Consider the following 17,523-nt stretch of genomic DNA (forward strand, 5'->3'; position numbering starts at 1 on the left):
AAAGAAGGGATGCAAAGGATAAAAATCACAAGATTTCCTCCCCCGCCCAAGTGGGATCCTTTATTGTAGTGGAAAGAGAAGGAGGAGAGGCAGACAGAGAGAATTTGGTAAGCTGATGGACAAAAGTCTGACAGAGGAGGACAGAGAGGCACGTCACCCCTCTTGTTTAAAGGGACAATTCTTTAGTCTAGGCCAACGCTGTTTGCTGGTCAACTGTATACATTATTCACTTTCTCCATACACAACTAAATTAGCCTTAATGGAATATAAGTTCCTTAAAGACAGAGACTTAAAAAAAAATCTGTGTGTCCACAGTGCTTGATACATAGAAAGTGCTTAATAAATACTTGTTTGAAATGCTGACTACAGCATGGTGAGGTAGTATACTCTTGTAATCCCAGCTACTGAGCAGCTGAGTCAGGTAGATATCTTGACTCTGGAGTTCTGAGCTGCAGTAGGCTAAGCCAATTAGAGGTGGTACAGTGGGTAGAATGCAGGGCCTAAAGTCTGGAGGACTTGAATTCAAATCTGACCTCAGTCATTTACTAGCTGTGTGATCTGCTCAAGTCACTTAGCCTCTGTCTGCTCTAATTTCCTCAACTGGAAAATAGAGATAACAGCACCCAACTCCTAGGATTACATGAGGATCATTGAGGTAATATTTATGAAGCACTTAGCAAGTACCTAATATAGTAGGAGCTTAATCTGTTTCTTTTCTTCTAATTGGGTGTCTCCCATGGCAGGGGTGAGGACAGGGGGAAATGATACAACATGAGGTTGTTAAGAAGGGGCAAACTGGCCAAAACTTCCTTGTTGATTAGAGTGGGGTGAGGTCCATGAGTAGTACCTGCACTTCCAGCCTCCATGAGAGCAGGAGAGCTAGTCTTTAAAAAGAAAAAATCTTGCCCTCTCAAGCCTGAGAGCTTGCATTATTCCATATCTTTGAAGGTTATCCTTCTTTGTCCTAATAATAGCTTACACTCATATAGTGCTTTAATATTGGAAAGCACTTCAGATATATTTGGTGTTCACAGCAACACTGCATGGTAGGTCCTAGTATTCTTCCCATTGTACACATGGGGAAAATGAGGTTTAAAGAAGTCATAACTTGTTTAGGGCCAAATAATTCATAATTATATGAGGTTGAATTTGAACCCAGATCTCCTTGACTCTAAGTCTAGTATTACCTGATTGGTTGTGCTGCCTTTCTCCTACTATCTATAAGACAGATTTAAAGAAAAAAGTTCATTTTCAGATTCTGTAATAATGAAATAATTTTTTGAGAAAACTCTACATTTGCCTTTGGATAATCAGAGGACAGACAATCTTATGGGACTTGTTTCTTTATCCATCTTTTCCCCAGTTGAGGTGGCTTCTGTTATTGTACTGTTCTTCTTTTGCCTATGCCTTTCAACTAAAAATTAAAAACAGCAAAGAGCACGTACACACAAACTCATCACTCAACCCTTGAGCCAGACTGAAATTAAAGAATGAGCTTGTCAATTTCCTTTACTACCAGATGCTTCTCTCCTGTGTTTCTGGGTGGAAATGTTGAATTCAGATGGACCAGTCAATGCTCTTCCTTTATGACAAAGTCAAGGAAATGGTGACTGAATGAATTTTGAATTCTGCTCTATGACAATGCAGAATGAGAATAGAAGACAGAACTTTGTGGAGCTTTTTTCCCCAAGCACTTGAAGTAAATGCACAAAAGCAAAGTAGGGATAAATGGCACTTCCATTGTAGCCATTACAAAAGGAAAGAGGCTTTCTGAGATAATGTGCCAGACATGTATCAACAATGCCCCAACTCCCTGGGTTAAAACCAGCCAGGTAGCATGTCTGTGTCATGTCCAGCAGGGATTTTTCTAAATGTGCGTCTGAAAACCTTGGGCATCACATCCCAGCAACGTCAATCTGGAACCACAGAGTCATAGAAATTCAGAGTGGGAAAGGACTTCAGAGGCTATTTAATTGAATCCCCTCATTTTGTACCTGAGGAAAGAAGGGCCCAGAGAGGCGGTATGACCTGCTCGCAGTCACATAGGAAGTTATTGGTCTGGGCTACAATAAAGTGACTGTGTGTGCTTGTGAATGAGTATGTGAAGGACAAAGAAAAGGTGATGGCGTTGAGAGGACTTCATTTGGGGGGGAGGGCGATAGCGGCTGGAGGAATGAGGATGGGATTCCAGCAATAGACAAGGACATTTTAGCTGAGTTTTTTAAAGAAGTAAGAGATTCTACATGAGGTGAGGAGGGAGTGCATTCTGGGCATGGGAGACAGTCTATGCGAGGGCATGGAGAAGAGAGAAAGAATGTTGTGTGTGGCCAGTAGCTAGCAAACCAGTTTAACCTGCATGAGGGTGAGTGATGGGATATAACTCTGGGAAAGAAGGCTAGAATCAGACTAAGAAAGGCTTTAAAAACCAAACAGAAAGGTTTTTTTTTCCATGTCCTAGGAAAAGGGATGGAGAAGGGAACAAGCATCTATATAGCACTTACTATGTGCTAGGCACTGTACTAAATGCCTGCCTGCCTGCCTTCCTTTGTTTCTTCCTTCCTTCCTTTTTTTTTTTAACAAATATTATCTCATTTGATTCTTACAAGAGCCCTTCAAGGTAGGTGCTATTATTACTCCCATTTTAAAGCTGAAGAAACTGAGGCAAAGAGAGTCAAGTGATTTGTCACACAGCTAGTAAATGTGTGAGGCTGGATTTGAAATCAGATCTTTCTACTTTAGGCCCAGCACTCTATCCACTGGGACACTAGTTGCCTTTCGTCTCAGAGCAAGGATTCTTCACTAGGAGCTCATAAAATTCCAGGGGGTACATGAATAGATTGTGTGTGTGTGTGTGTGTGTGTGTGTGTGTGTGTGTGTGTGTGTGTGTGTGTGTAAACTTGGATGGGAAAAAGTTACATATTTATTTCCACTAACCTTTCATGGAATTTTTGCATTTTCCTCAATTTTGAATAAAAAAAACCCCTTAATATTCTGAGAAGGGTTCTATTGGCTTTCTGAGAAGAGTTTTCCATGAACTACCAAAGGAGTTCATTATAGAGAAAAGGTTAAAAATCAGTGTACTAGAGGAGAAAGAGAATCATTGGAAGTTCTTGAGCAGATGAGTGAGTTGGTTAGACATATACTTAAGGAATGTTACTTTGCAGTTGTGTAGATGATAGACTGCAGGGAAGAGAGAATAGGGTCTAGAAGACCGAGTAGAAGACTATTGCAACAAGACATGTGAGAAGAGAGAAGGTCTTGAACTATTAGCATAGTGACCTATAAGTGGAGAGAAGGATGTGGATGTGAGACACATTGTGAAGGTAGAAACAGTATGTCTCTGTAACTGATTGGATTTGAAGGGAAGGGAAGAATCCAGGATGATTCTGAGGTGGTGGACATCATAGATGACCAAAAGGACTGTGATGCCCCCAACAGATAAATGAAAAGTTCAGCAGTTGGATTGAGAAGAAGTCAATTGCACACAGATAGGATTGGAGAGGTATGACTAGTTAAGAGGCTACATGAAAGTGATCTGGGGTTTTAGCTGATTACAAACTCAACATCAATCAGTAGTGAGACAAAACATAAAAAAAATACAGTTTTAGGTTTCATGAAAAGAGGCAAAGTATTAACAACAAGGGCAGTGATTGTTTTGCTCTCCTCTGTCTAGGTTAACCCACGTCTGGAAGATTAGTGCGCTGTTCCTTTAAGAAGGACATAGACATGACAAAACAGGAAAAATATTAATGTTGGAGAAGATGTGGGAAAATTAGAACACTAATGCATTGCTGATGGAGTTGTGAACTGATCCAACCATTCTGGAGAGCAATTTGGTTGGAACTGTGCCCAAAGGGCTAAAAAACTGTTTATATCCTGATTCAACAATACCACTTCTAGGGGATGTATCCCAAAGAGATCATGAAAATGGGGAAAGGACCCACATGTACAAAAATAAGGATAGAAGCCCTTTTTGTGGTGGCAAAGAATTGGAAATTGAAGGGATGCCCATGAGTTGGGAAATGGCTTAACAAGTTGTGGTATACGAATGTAAGGGAATATTGTTGCTCCATAAGAAATGATGAGTAGGTGAATTTCAGAAAAAACCTGGAAAGACTTACACGAACTGATGCTAAATAAAGTAGGCAGAACCAGGAGAACATTCATTGTACACAGTAACAGCAATATTGTGTAATGACCAATTTTGATAGAATTAGCTCTTCCCAGAAATACAATCATCTAAGACAATTCCAAAAGACTTATGATGGAAAATGCTACCCATGTCCAGAGAAAGAACTATGGAGTCTGAATGAAGATGGAAGCATGTTATTTGCTCTTTTTTGTCTCTTTTTTTCTTTCTTATGATTTTCCCCTTTGGTTCTGATTCTTCTTTACAGCATGACTAACGTGGAGATATATTTAATATGGTTATACATTTATAGCCTATATTAGATTATTACATGCTGTCTTGGGGAGGGGGCAAGGGATAATTTAGAACTCAAAATCTTATAAAAGTGAATATTGAGAGCTAAAATAAATAAGTAAATTTTAAAAAGGCATAGACAAGCAGGAGAACGTCTAGAAGGTGGTGATCAGCATGGTGAAGGAGCCCATGATCCTGCCTGTGAGGATGTCGGGATATTTAGCCTGAAAAAGATAAGCCGCGATGGGAGCTTATGATAGTTCTCTTTCAATTTTGGAAGGGCTGTCTCATGAGAAAGGGATTACAGTTGTTCAGTTTAGCAGTGCTCGAAGCAATGGGTGGAAGTTACGTAGGTGTAGGAACACTGTAAGGAAACACTTCTCTAATATTTAAAACTTTCCAAAAGTGAAATGGGCTGCCTTGGGAGATGGCTTCTCATGACTGGAAATCATCCATGAGAGGTTGAATAGCCCTTAGAGAAGTCATTCCCATTCAGGCACAGGTTGCACTAGATTAGAGAGTCCCTGAGGTCCCTTAAGGGGCAGCTAAGTGGTGCAATGCTTAGAGCTTGGAGCCTGGAGTGAGGAAGACTCATCTTTCTGAGTTCAAATCTAGCCTCAGACGTTTAACTAGCTGTGTGACCCTAGACAAGTCACTTAACCCTGTTTGCCTCAGTTTCCACATCTCTCAAATGAGGTAGAGAAGGAAATGACAAACCATTCCAGTATCTTTGCCAAGAAAACCCCAAAGGGGGTCACAAAGAGTCAGACACAACTGAAGAACAAAAGGTATTTGGTAAAACAAGGAGGTCCCTCCTGGCTCCAAGACTCCCAAATTCTGTCAAGATGTGAATTATACTTAACGGTCTCCAGTCACAGCTTGCAGCACCATGTTTAGGCTCTTGAGGATTTCCTCTTCAACTTCAACTTGATCTTTGTTTCCAAAGAGTTTGAGACCCTCCAGGTGCTGGCTAAGGGAATCTGGTTCAAAAATGAGAAAAAGTCAATGCATGTGTTCCAGAGGAGGCCTCCCCTGAGGGCCAGGCCATGACAAAGTTATGAAGTTGGCAGCATTTCTCCACCTTCCCACCCCCCTTTTCCTTCTCCCATTTCCCCCTCATCATTTTATCAGTTCTCTGTACTGCTTTTAGACATCCTAGACCTTATGAGTCAATAACACTGTAGTGTGAATTAGTTTAATATTAAACAGAATGCAAAGGAAGAAGGACACACAGAAATGAAGGGCAGAATTGCTAGTACCATGTAATCCAGCATGGGCACATACACTGAGGTTGCAGATATAGTTCTGGAACTCTTTAAATGATGTTGGGTAAGTGATTGCCTACTTGGTATATATGTAAGATTAGATCCTACTCTTAGATTTATAGTATTTAGACACAGAAAGGACCCAAGATATAACCCAACCTATTCCTTTCATTTTACAGAAGAACAAACAGGAGAGAGTTTGAAGACCCAGAGAATTTGTAGCAGTGTTCCCAAGGTCACACAGCTAGTTAGTAGAAGAAACAGAATTTGAACTTGGGTCCTTTAATATCTAGGGGCAGCTAAATGGCACAATGGATAGAGTGCTGGGCCTGGAGTCAGGAAGATCTGTGTTCACATCTGGCCTCAGGCACTGACTAACCATTTGACCCTGTCACTTAACCCTATTTGCCTCAGTTTCCTCATCTGTAAAATGAGCTGGAGAAGGGAATGGCAAACCACTCCAGTATCTTCACTAAGAAAATCCCAAATGAGACCATGAAGAGTCAGACATGACTGAAAAGTGACTGAACCACAACAACCTTTAATAACAAACTGCATGCTAAGATACAATGAAGGAAGCTCTAAGCCCCTTGGCATAGAATAAATCTAAAGAGTCAAAGTTTAGTACCACTAACTGGCTATGTGACCTTGGACAATTACTTCCTCTGTAGGCTGGTGTTTCCTCATCTTTGAAATGAAAAGCTTGCATGAAATGATCTATAAAGTGCTTTCTAGCTATGACAGCCTGTAAAATACACTGGACGTGGGAGAAGCAAGAGGTGGGGTGAGCGTCTGCAGCGAAAAAAGCCTCTGAGAACAGGTCAGTCAGGGGTCAGTGAGACAGTGTTCCATTCTAGTCCCGCTATCCTTAATGAGCCCAATTCATTATGACCTAGAAAATCACTTTACTCTTGTATCTCATCAGATTGTAACTGCATTAGAAGATTTTAAATTAAGTTTCTAAGGTTTGAAAGTGAGAAGGGGGCAAAACCATTGCTCCACTTGGACGAGATGGTTCTGTAAATAGAGCATGGAGCCAGCATCGGGCTGGTCAGGCAAAGGAACAGTACAATGGTAATTAACCATCCAGATGCGGGGGATTTCTCCAGGGGCTGATCAGCAGAATTATACCATATGTGTAATGACACTTCTAGTCCTTGAAAAGACTCCATATGGTGAGAGTCCGGCCCATTACCAAATTACAACCCACACTCCCCACGAAGGAGGAGGGAACCCTGGGGCCTAGACTGCAAATGCCATTGGAAGAGGGAGTGGGGGAAGAAACCTGTGCTGTTGAAACCTGACTCTAATTCAAAATGTCAGACCATTCCCTGTTTTTTCCGTCCACCTTTCAACTTTCCTTAGTTAAAGCTTTACTATTTGGACACGTGACCTGGAGTCTCTGTCTAAAATCAATCATTTAGCAAGCATTTATTGAATGTACAAGGCATTGTGGGAGACAGAGACTCCAGGGAAGCCAGCCATTCATTGGAGGGTACTGGGCTTCAGGGAAAAGGGCCTGTCAAAAAACACATTGTCCAGTCCTGCTTTTCCCCCAGTCCCTCTTCTTACCACCCTATCCATCATTTATATATAGACTGAAATGAAGGTTAAGGGCAAACAAAAATGGAAAAGAATGTATAAAGAAGTTAGGTAGCCTGCTTAGGGGGGAGAAAAGTAGGAAGCAGCACTTTGTTTCTCTGATTTGCCTTCATGATGGTAGGAAGTTGATTTCACACACACATATGTGTATGTGTATATATGTGTGTGTGTGTGTGTGTGTGTGTGTGTATACACATACATATACATATGCATATACTTATATAGATAAGATATATAAATTTCTTCTTAGCACCAGCTATTAGAGAGACTTCCACTCTCCTCAAAGGGTGCCTCCTCAGTAATTGCCCTATTCATAGAAAGGTGATCCCTCTTAAGTTATGGGGCCCCAAATTTGCTGTACCATGAGGGTGATTCTTCATATAATGTGTGATTCTTGTCTACAGGAAGTACAGTGTCCTGAATGAAGAGTGAGGCTGGAATTTGGAGACCTGGGTTCAAATACACTCTCTAGTGCTAAATAGCTGTGTGTGACTATGGGCATGTGGGCAATCTCTTTGAACATGGTCTTTCTTCATTTGTCAGATGGAGACATTAGCACTTGTTCAACATAATTCCTGAAGTTGCTGAGTTCCCTTCTTTTCATTGCTTTATAACCCATAAAGCCTTGCAGAAATATGACTTCTCCTTGTTAGTGCAGTCTCACCTGGGGGGAAAAGTCATGCACATCTCAGAGATAATTAGCAACTCAAGGCAGTATGTGTTAAGTGGCCAATTAGAAGTGAACATTCTACATGGTCAGAGGAGATCACTGAGAACTGGGAAAGGTAATAGGGCCTTCAGGGGAGGGTGAGAGGAGCTAGACTTTGAAGTCTATTAAAATTGGTAAATCCACATTTACACAACAGGTGATTTAAGACTGAATGGAGGAAAATGAATTATGAGTATTAAAATCTTTGTAATAGCAATGAGAGTCATTATACAATAATCTGATGTCCTGGGCCCACCGTCAATAGGAAGGAGTGCTTCAGGGAGGAGATGCAGCTGCATTGAGCCATTCCTACTCTTGGTAGGTCCTTAACTTGCTGGCCAATGGAATGGTGTCAGGAGAGGACCTTATGGCCATGGTATGGCAAACACCTACCTGACCTGTAGAAAGAATGAGCTTCTGACCTCAGCCTTATCAGTCCTACGGGGATAGGAAAGCTGTTGATCACTATCATTTTTTTTGACACTTGTGTTTCAGCTTCATTAAAACTTCAGAGCACAGTGTTCTGATCAGAGGACCTCAATATGAATCTACTTGTGTTCCTTATGGCCTACATGACCTAAAGAACATCATATGACTTTTGGGGGTTTCAGTGTCCTCATAAATAAAATGAAGGATCTACTCTAGCTTGTGTCTCCTGTGATCCTAGTGTCTTTTTTCATCCTTCCCCTCTACTTCCACTAAAGCTGTATGATGATAATATTTCTCTTGGCATCTGGGAAAGTTCTCAATTGGCCCAGTAGGATGTGGCTTGCTCTAAAGTTAACTTCTGACTTTAAGTTAACTCCAAAGGCCAAAGTCTCCTAAGAATATGAAGGCTGCTGAGGGTTACCCTTCATCTCCATGTATAGCTCCTTCATGAATCTGATTATCTAGAAGAAGATTTGGGGAGAGGTGATCATTATCACCAAGTTTTTGAAGGGAGAGCTGTTACACTGAAGAATGGTTAGCCTTAAAGGGCAGAACTAGAAACAATAAGAGGGAGTTACAGATAGGCAAATTGTGGCTTGATAGAAGTAACTTCCTAACTAGTAGAGTAGTCCACAGATGAAATGGATTGCCCCAGGATCTAATGAATTTCCTAAAATTGTAGATCTTTGACCACTTGTCAGGGATGTTATAGAGGGGATTCAGGCTTCAGGTGAGTGTTGAACCAGATGACTTCTGAAGTCCCTTCCAAACTCTCAGAGTCATTGATTCTGTGATTAGAATGATGGAAGTTTCAGGAGAGATAAAGCAAGTTGGTGGGGGAGATAATAATAATGGAGAGCCTTTTGGCTCTCCATTACACAAAGGATCACATTGCACCGGGGTGGTAAGACCTATATGTTCTTCAGCCCAGTTACTCATATCTTCTCATGAGATGAAGGTCATTCAGCTCTAGGCTCAATTTCATCTGCCCTCTTGGGAACTCAGCCTAGAAAGATGCTCTTTATTCTTGATGTCAGAGTCTGGAACTGATGTAGCAACTTCAAGGAAACAATACTCAGATATAATCAGGCATATGGCTGCATACCAAAACCTTTCCCAACTCACAATTTCATTATGTCCTTTGCTGACTCTTATTAGCATACTATTCATAGGATTGGGTCTATACTTCTTACTTCGACATTCAAAGTCCTTCATAGTTAGCACCACTTAACTTTTCCAGCTTCATATCTTCTCTTCTATACAAATTATCTACCTTAGTCATGTTGTAATATTTGCTTCATCCTGTCCATACTATGAGCATTCCTGCCTTTTGCCCCTTCACACATGTTATTCTCTGCCTGGAGTGCCTATATTTAGAAATTCCGCCTACCTTTCTCAACACAGCTCAGGTTCTATTTGTCCCATGAAGTTTCATCTGACTATATCAAGTGGAAGCATTCTCTCTTTCCGAACTACAGTATTCCAAGGGGACATCAGAAGGATCTGAAGGGTTGATTGTGGCTAAATGAACTGGTGAGGTAGGAAATTCATTGTTGACTTTAGCTCAGCAATGGGTAGCAGAGGGTCCTTTAAGAGGATAAGAATTCCCAGTTGTGGAAATTTCAGGTAATAGGGCATGGGAATTGAGGGAGCATCAATCCATCAACCAACAGGCAATTACTAAATACCCACTATGCAGCAGGTACTACATACAAACCAAAAATGAAATAGTCGCTGTCATCAAGAAGCTTTTAACTTAGCTTTCGGAGAGAAACTTGGTTTCTTTATTTAGGTGGAACAAATATGATTGGAATACAGTTTCTTGATTGGCTGTAGGAAGTTAAATAGACTGATTAATGAATAAAACTGACAAATGTCCAAGGATAAGGAGAAAAGACTGGAGGTGACACGGGTCATACCCAATCATGAGTAGGTCATAATATTAACTAGAGAGTCCTTAAGGCAGTTACAAGACCACTGCATCACTTGGCAAAGATGGGCTTCAGTATGATTTCTTAACCTTAACTCTCTGTGTAGTCACCTATACTATCACATTCATTGAGCACCTAGAATACATTGCTTAATATTGTTACTTTCCTTTTTCTGTGTTTCCAACTAGATTGTAGTCTGTATCTGGTCAGGGATCCTGTAATTATAACAATAATAACTGACATAGCACTTTAGATACATTATTTAGTTTGGTCTTCACAATGCTCCTGTGAGATATACAGTTATCCCTTCCACATCTTGGGGGTTAGGAATACGGCACCCCCTTAATCTGGAAAACCCATGTAAAATTTTTTGACCCTCCCTTTGTACCAGAGAAGTCTGAATTTTTTCTTTTTCTTTCTTTCATGAGGTGTTTACAGTACCTTATTATAAAATTTGGGTTGATATTATATAATACTACACATATATTTTATGCATTTCTGAGTTTCTAAACTTTTTGTGTGTCATCTGCAGCTTCTGCAAAACTCTCAAAAAAATTCCCATTTAATTTCTTATGCCTACCCTTGATATATTGAAACTGAGATGGGGAAAAAAAAACTCTATTGGACTGGTGTTATTATACCCATTTTACAGATGAGGAAAGTGAGATTCATAATACTTAAATGACTTGCCCAAAGTCACGTAGTTTGAACCACAGAATGTTATATCTAGGTAATTACATCCTGGAGAGATCATCTAGTACAATCTGCTCATTTTACTGAAAAAAGAATCTGAGCTTCAGAGAGATGAAGAATTTTACTGCGAGTGTGGGAGGTGACTTTACCTATTTTTCCAAATAGAAAAATACACACACGTATATGTACATAAGTATGTATATACACACATATATGTACATAAGTATGTATGTGTATAGCGCTGGTATTATTATTATAATACACATTTTACAGATGAGGAAACAGACTCACTGCTTAAATGACTTGAAATAGCTCTATGACAGTCATGTGATGAGACCTATGTAGGTAGGCTTATAGTTTCTCCTTTTTATTTCCTCATGTCCTTTCTAATAAAAGTCCACCTTGCCACTTGTATACATACATACACATATGAATATATATACACACACATGAATATATACATATGAATACATGTATATCCATCTATATCTGATTCTTGCATTTCTTTTATTATACTTTGTGAAGATTAAATGAGGTAAAATTTATAAAATGCTTAGCACAGTTCTTAGCTTTCCTCTTCTTTTCCCCCACCCCCCTTCCTCACTATGAGTTAGTGATGATTCACAGTATGTGGCTATTAAGATTCTGGCTTTGCTGGAATGAGATCAGAAGATACAGATAGTCCTGGTGACTCTTAGATCCCAAGAACAACTTCTACATTGGGGAAAATCTTGCAGTTCTATGAGGGAAAAAATAATCAAACAACTCTCAGATGCGAACAGTGGCAGCTTAGTAGAAACAGAAATGAGGTTGACACTGCATAGTACCTTGGAGAGCACCAGATGATATGGGACTCACAGTGTCAGAGGAATTCAACTTTTACAATATTAAAGCTGTGGGTTACACGTGCCCCTGACCCCCTGTATAGCCAACTGGGTATGTTGGTGGTATCCAGAGAAGAGACCCAATAGGAATAGAAGGGCATAAAGGCCTGGCAAGAACTCTACTGAGTGTCTGATGTAATGGAAAAAGCATTGCATTGATAATCAGAAGATCCAGGTTTTAGATTGTGTTCTGCCATAGCCTTACTATATGATTCTGGACAAGTCATTTAACTTGCCTGAGCTCTGGTTTTCTCCTCTATTAAATGAGTACAACAATACCTGTCCTGTTTGCTTCATAGGTTTCTGTAAATCCCAAATGAGATAATGTATTTGATCGTTCACAAAGACTTCAAGAGAGGCAGTGCAAGGTAGGGAATAGAGTGCTGGACTTGGAATCTAAAATACCTGAGTTTGTGCCCTGCCTTAGAAACCTACTAGCTGTGTAACTCTGGGCAACCTTTATGAGCTTCATTTTCCTCAACTGTAAAATGGGGATCATGATAGAACTTAATCAGAGGGCTGATAACATATATAATATAGATAGCATATGTAAAATATCTTGCAAACCTTAAAGCATTTTTAAAAATGTCATCTTTTATAAATATTGTTTTCATTATTGTATCAGTCAAGGGACATTAATTATTATTGTAGCCTGGTTACCATCCAGCTGGCCAGAACTTTTCCTAGGCTTAGTCAAGGGCTGGCACTGGATACATTTTTGAGTTAAAAAAGCTCTCTGCTCTTCTTTTTCCCCATGCATTTTAGATTGCACAGTATTTTCCTGCTGCTTTTTCTCCTGGAACTCAGTCACAAAGAAAGGTAGTTTAATAAGCTTTTTCCTACTCAGGGGGTAACAGCAATCTTCCTTCCTAGGGATATTTGTGTTTTAAAAGAGGAGTCTTGAGTGAATATTGCTTAAACCAAAGGGACAGCCCACAAATTATGGAATTTAGATATTGGCAAGAGAAATATCTTTTGGTCTCAGATCATTCCAATCATCTGCATGAAAGTGCTTGTTCTACATGTCAGTAAGGTCAGCCCTGGTCCAGCCTCTATATGGGAGAGTCCCAAAATGGATTGCAAATACAGGAGTCACATTGAAAGAGTCCAGAACGGCAGTTTTGTCATCTATATTGGAGTCTGATGAGAGGAAAAAACAATGGGAAATGCTTAGTTTAGAGCTGACCTGGGTCTCTTTTTATTGTGATGACATGGGCCTTTTTTTTTTATTATGAGATCAGGCAGAAAGTGATAATGAGCCCAGGGACTGTTCTTCTAATTCTCCCCTTGCCTTATTTCTTATATCAGTGAAGAGGGTGCTATTTCTATGTAATCTTTTCTGCTACATGACCCAAGAGATCAATCTGCTCTTAGAGTAAGCACCACACAGTGCTTATTCTTCCATGAATAAGATTCATGGAAGAGACTTTAAAGATTGTCCAGGCTCTTTATTTTACAGATGAGGAAACAGAGGCCTAGTGGACTGGAGGCAACATAGAGGTAGAGTTGGGATTAGGACCCTGGTCTTCTACCTCTTAATCCAGTGCTGTTTTCACTATACCCTATATGAAACATGGAGAAATAATGTGGTTTTCACTCTAGGAACAGTATTATTCCTTTCTTTTGCTATGAAGAATCCTGACATACTATAAGAGAGTTGGGAGACTCAGACATGTACATGTAATTGCCAGTGAAAGTTCCATACAAACTGAAGCTGAAACTCACATCACATTTATGCCATAATACATCCTTTAATAAGAGATGATGAAATGGAAAAAAACAAAACAAAACAAAAAACAAAATAAACCACTATGTTTGAGAGTCAATAGGCCAGCTTCAGACTTTACCTCTAACTAGCTGTGTCATCTTGGCCAAGTTGATTACCATTCCTGGGCTTCTATTTTCTTCTCTTTAAGAAGGGGGAAGGTGTGGGGCAGGTAGGTGGCAGAGTGGATAGAGTAAAGACCCTAGATTCAGGAGGACCTGAGTTCAAATCCAGCCTCAGACACATAGCACTTACTAGCTGTGGGACCCTGGGCAAGGCACTTAACCCCATTGCCTAATCAAAAAAGAGAGGTGGAAGGTCGGCAGGAACTTGCTTCCTGATGATGTCCCACATTCTTCTATCTAATATTCTGTGATTTTTTGAGTTCAGTGCTGTCAGTGTTTAGTGTCTATAAAGCACTTTTTCCCACTCTTTATGCCTGTTATAAATATTCTTTGGTGCAGACATGCTTTAAAATAGGGAATAAACCCTGACTTTCCATTCAAACCGTGTGGGCTTCAGTGGAGGTTTTGTGCTCAGAGGTGGGTGATAGGGAAACCATAGATAATATGAAGGGTGAACCCCCATGTCCCCTGATTTATGAGAGGCTAGAAGGGTCTTTATCTAAGTCTATTGATTGAATCAGTTGAAATACCTCTTTGACAGTCTTATGCTGAGACCCATCTTGGTAGCCTCCTTGTTCCCCTATTTTTATTTCATGTGCTTCACAGTTAAAGTCCTTCCCTGCTGCTTGGCCTGCTCTCCTCTGACTCGGTGGTCATCTCAGTGATGGTTCCTTACTCTACACTATCTATCTATATCCCATTTATTACCCTAGGTACTGACCCTGGATACCTAAAGGTAGCCTTCCTTAAATTTTGGAGAGGCAAGAAATGAGTGGATTTGGCTCTCTGTCTTGGTGCATTGCCTACCCATATCCTTTCTGGGCCTGTGAGTGCCCTAAGGCTCCCTTCAAAGGGAGTGCTGCATGCCTGAACCATCTGTTGGTTGTCACTAGGCCTGGCATTGGCTGTTTGGAAATTGTGTACTGGATATGCTGGCCAGCTAGAAAATGCTTGGGACAAACCTTGATCCAGCAGAGCTGCTGTGCAAGGATGTAGACGCCTTAACGTTGGAGCTCAGGTTATTCCAATTCACCATGAGATTGGGCACCAGTATAAAAGGCCTTACAGATGTCTGATCACAGACACCACATGCTGTAGGCTGCAGGGCTAACTTTAGAATGGGAAGTGAGACAGACTAAAAAAGGAATTTGGAACATGCAAATTCCAGAACACCCAGGTTGCTGGTTTAGAAACTTTGCTTTCAAAGCTTGGGCTTTGATGGTAGCTTGTACAGCAACGACAGTGGACTTGGAAAACTGGTGTCTGCAAAGGGCAGCATTATGCACACAGTAGGTGTTTAAGTGATTTTTGCTGCTTATATTGAATTGAGTTGAATATTGAACTAAACTCAGTGAAGGAAATAAATCTTGTCACTCCCATTTTGCCAGGGAAGGAGTAGAAACACATGAAGAGAGTAGGAAGAAGAAGAGGAAAAAGGATTGGGACAGAAATTTCTTCAGTTGTAGTCTTATGATGACAGAAATCATTTTTGTCATGAAGTGCCTTATTTCTTGGGCTCTTCAACGTTTGAAGCCCTCTGTGCATGGGCAGGGACAGCCTTCAGGAAGTTTGAATTGATCCTTTCTGGATTCCTCTTCCTGGAAGTGATTATTATTATTTCAGGCTCTCAGTGACTTTCTAGTTTTACCTTCCTTTTTTCTTAACCCTTTCACAAATAACTGGTGCTGTCCTTCCCACCCCACCCCCTCCCAATCCTACCCCCTGCCCAGGGATTCCTCAGTGTGAATAAAAGTTTCTTATCTCTGAGGCATTTACATTTTATTCCTGATTACTTTCTGGTCCCTTCCAGCTTTAAATCTGAAATCCCAAGATCCTTTGATAAAGAGATTGATGAGGTTGCAGGAAAATTCATTGATCAACTTAGATTTAAAAGTGCTAGCTCTTAATTAGATTTAATTCTATTTTAAAAAGAGGTTAATTTGATTTTTAAAAAGATATATAGAAGCTGCTCTGTGATGAAACATCCAAAAGACTTTTTGGTTCTAGTAACATTCAAGACAAAGTAAAATACAATATGGTATTTAATTAAGTAAGCAGCAAGCATTTGAGAACCGATTTTTTTAAAACTTTTTTTGGTGAGGCAATCAGAGTTTAGTGACTTGCCCAGGGTCACCCAGCTAGTAAGTATCAAGTGTCTGAGGCTGGATCTGAACTCAGGTCCTCCTGATTCCAAGGCCAAAGCTCTATCCACTGCACCACCTAGCTGCCCCAACAGCTTTTTTTTTTAACCTTTCTTTGTATACTCTTCACTTAGCAAAGTGCCTGGTACATAGTTAAGCACTTAATGTTTTTTGACTGACTATTTACTATGTGCCAGGCATTGTCATAAACACACACACACACACACACACACACACACACACACACACACACCGAGGAAAAAAAAGGCCACTGATTTCAATGAGCTTACCTTCTAATGGGGGAGAAAGCTGGGTAGATGAATAGTTATATATAGAATACAGTTTTTATACTCCTACAATGAGGGGGACAGAGTGGCAAAAGGGAAGTGGGGAGAGGGTGCTAAGAAACACTCTGGACCTGGTCTTCATTAGCATCAAGAACTCTCAGTGAGGAGTTCCTCTGCTAATCTGCTCTGTGCTTCCTCTGAATCTTATTGTCTTAGAGTGGTCATTACACAGCCAGTACATGACAAAGGCAGGATTGAATCCAACTCTTCATGACTCTGAGGACATCTATTTACCATCCCATGCTGCCTCTTAAATATGAACTTAATTGTTGGTAAATACATGTGAGATGCTTCTCTAAATAACAGAGGGGACATGGTATTAGAGGAACTGAACCATCTCATTCTTGACATTATTGTAAAAAAGGAAGTTGCAGCTAAATGGGAGAGTGGTCCACAGGTAGATGGACCTTGGATGGTCAAATAAAGATACTAGTTTCACAGCATGTCCAAAAGTCTGAAAAAGAAGCATCATTCTAGGGGAGAATTGGTCACCTTGTCTTTAAGCATTCATGATGAGTTTAAACAAAAAGATACCACTAATATAGTTGCAGATTATATTTCCACGTGATTTCAGAGAATGAGAAGGTAAGTAAAGTTTACAGATGAGATCTCTAAATCAAATCAGTGTCTACTTTAATATGCATTGACTTCAGGACAAAAATGAGTATGTAGAAGGATAGTGAAAAATGGATTAGAAAACATGGCTCAGGATTGAGAAATGCAACAGACTAAAGGCTTTAGACAATATGAGAGCCTCATGTATACACATACATCATGCACACTTTTTTTCAAGAAAAGGTTGGATGGCAATGGATAATTTGAGCACCTAAAGGCATTCACAGAAATGAAACTGACTATATTTTAACATAAAGGAAATTATTGGTTACTTCTCAAGACAACTTGTCTATTTATAGTCAGACCACAAACTTGTTAAAGCAAAGCTAAGAATACCAAACTAGAAAAGAATAATAATTATAAGATATTGAATGAAGTTAAAAGAGCTCCCTCTTTTACCAAACAAGTTACTTACAATAGGAAGGGGATGGTGTGGGGGGAGGCACATGGATAAAGGAACAGATAACAACAAAGTTATACTATTTTCCAAGAAAGTTCTCGCGTCACAAAGAGATCAAAGGGCCTACTAACTATTTAACTAACTAGTTCTTGATCTCCTTGCCAGATAGACACAGCAACCAAGGGTAAATCTGG

General features: G+C 40.1%; 1 protein-coding gene across 1 annotated transcript in view; it reads right to left on the reverse strand.

The window, feature by feature from the left end:
* LOC110201591 (rap1 GTPase-GDP dissociation stimulator 1-like) overlaps positions 1-17,523 on the reverse strand; it is a gene marked incomplete at its 5' end in the record, with an annotated part of 77,249 nt that overhangs the window by 44,837 nt on the left and 14,889 nt on the right. The window contains one exon of the mRNA XM_020977358.2: positions 5,287-5,403. Within this exon, the coding sequence (XP_020833017.2) occupies positions 5,287-5,403 (117 nt within the window). The remainder of the gene's footprint in view (positions 1-5,286; positions 5,404-17,523) is intronic.

The sequence above is a fragment of the Phascolarctos cinereus genome, unplaced genomic scaffold, assembly GCF_003287225.1.
Source record: "Phascolarctos cinereus isolate Bilbo 61053 unplaced genomic scaffold, phaCin_HiC Scaffold_3;HRSCAF=262, whole genome shotgun sequence".
NCBI classification, from domain to species: Eukaryota; Metazoa; Chordata; class Mammalia; order Diprotodontia; family Phascolarctidae; genus Phascolarctos; species Phascolarctos cinereus.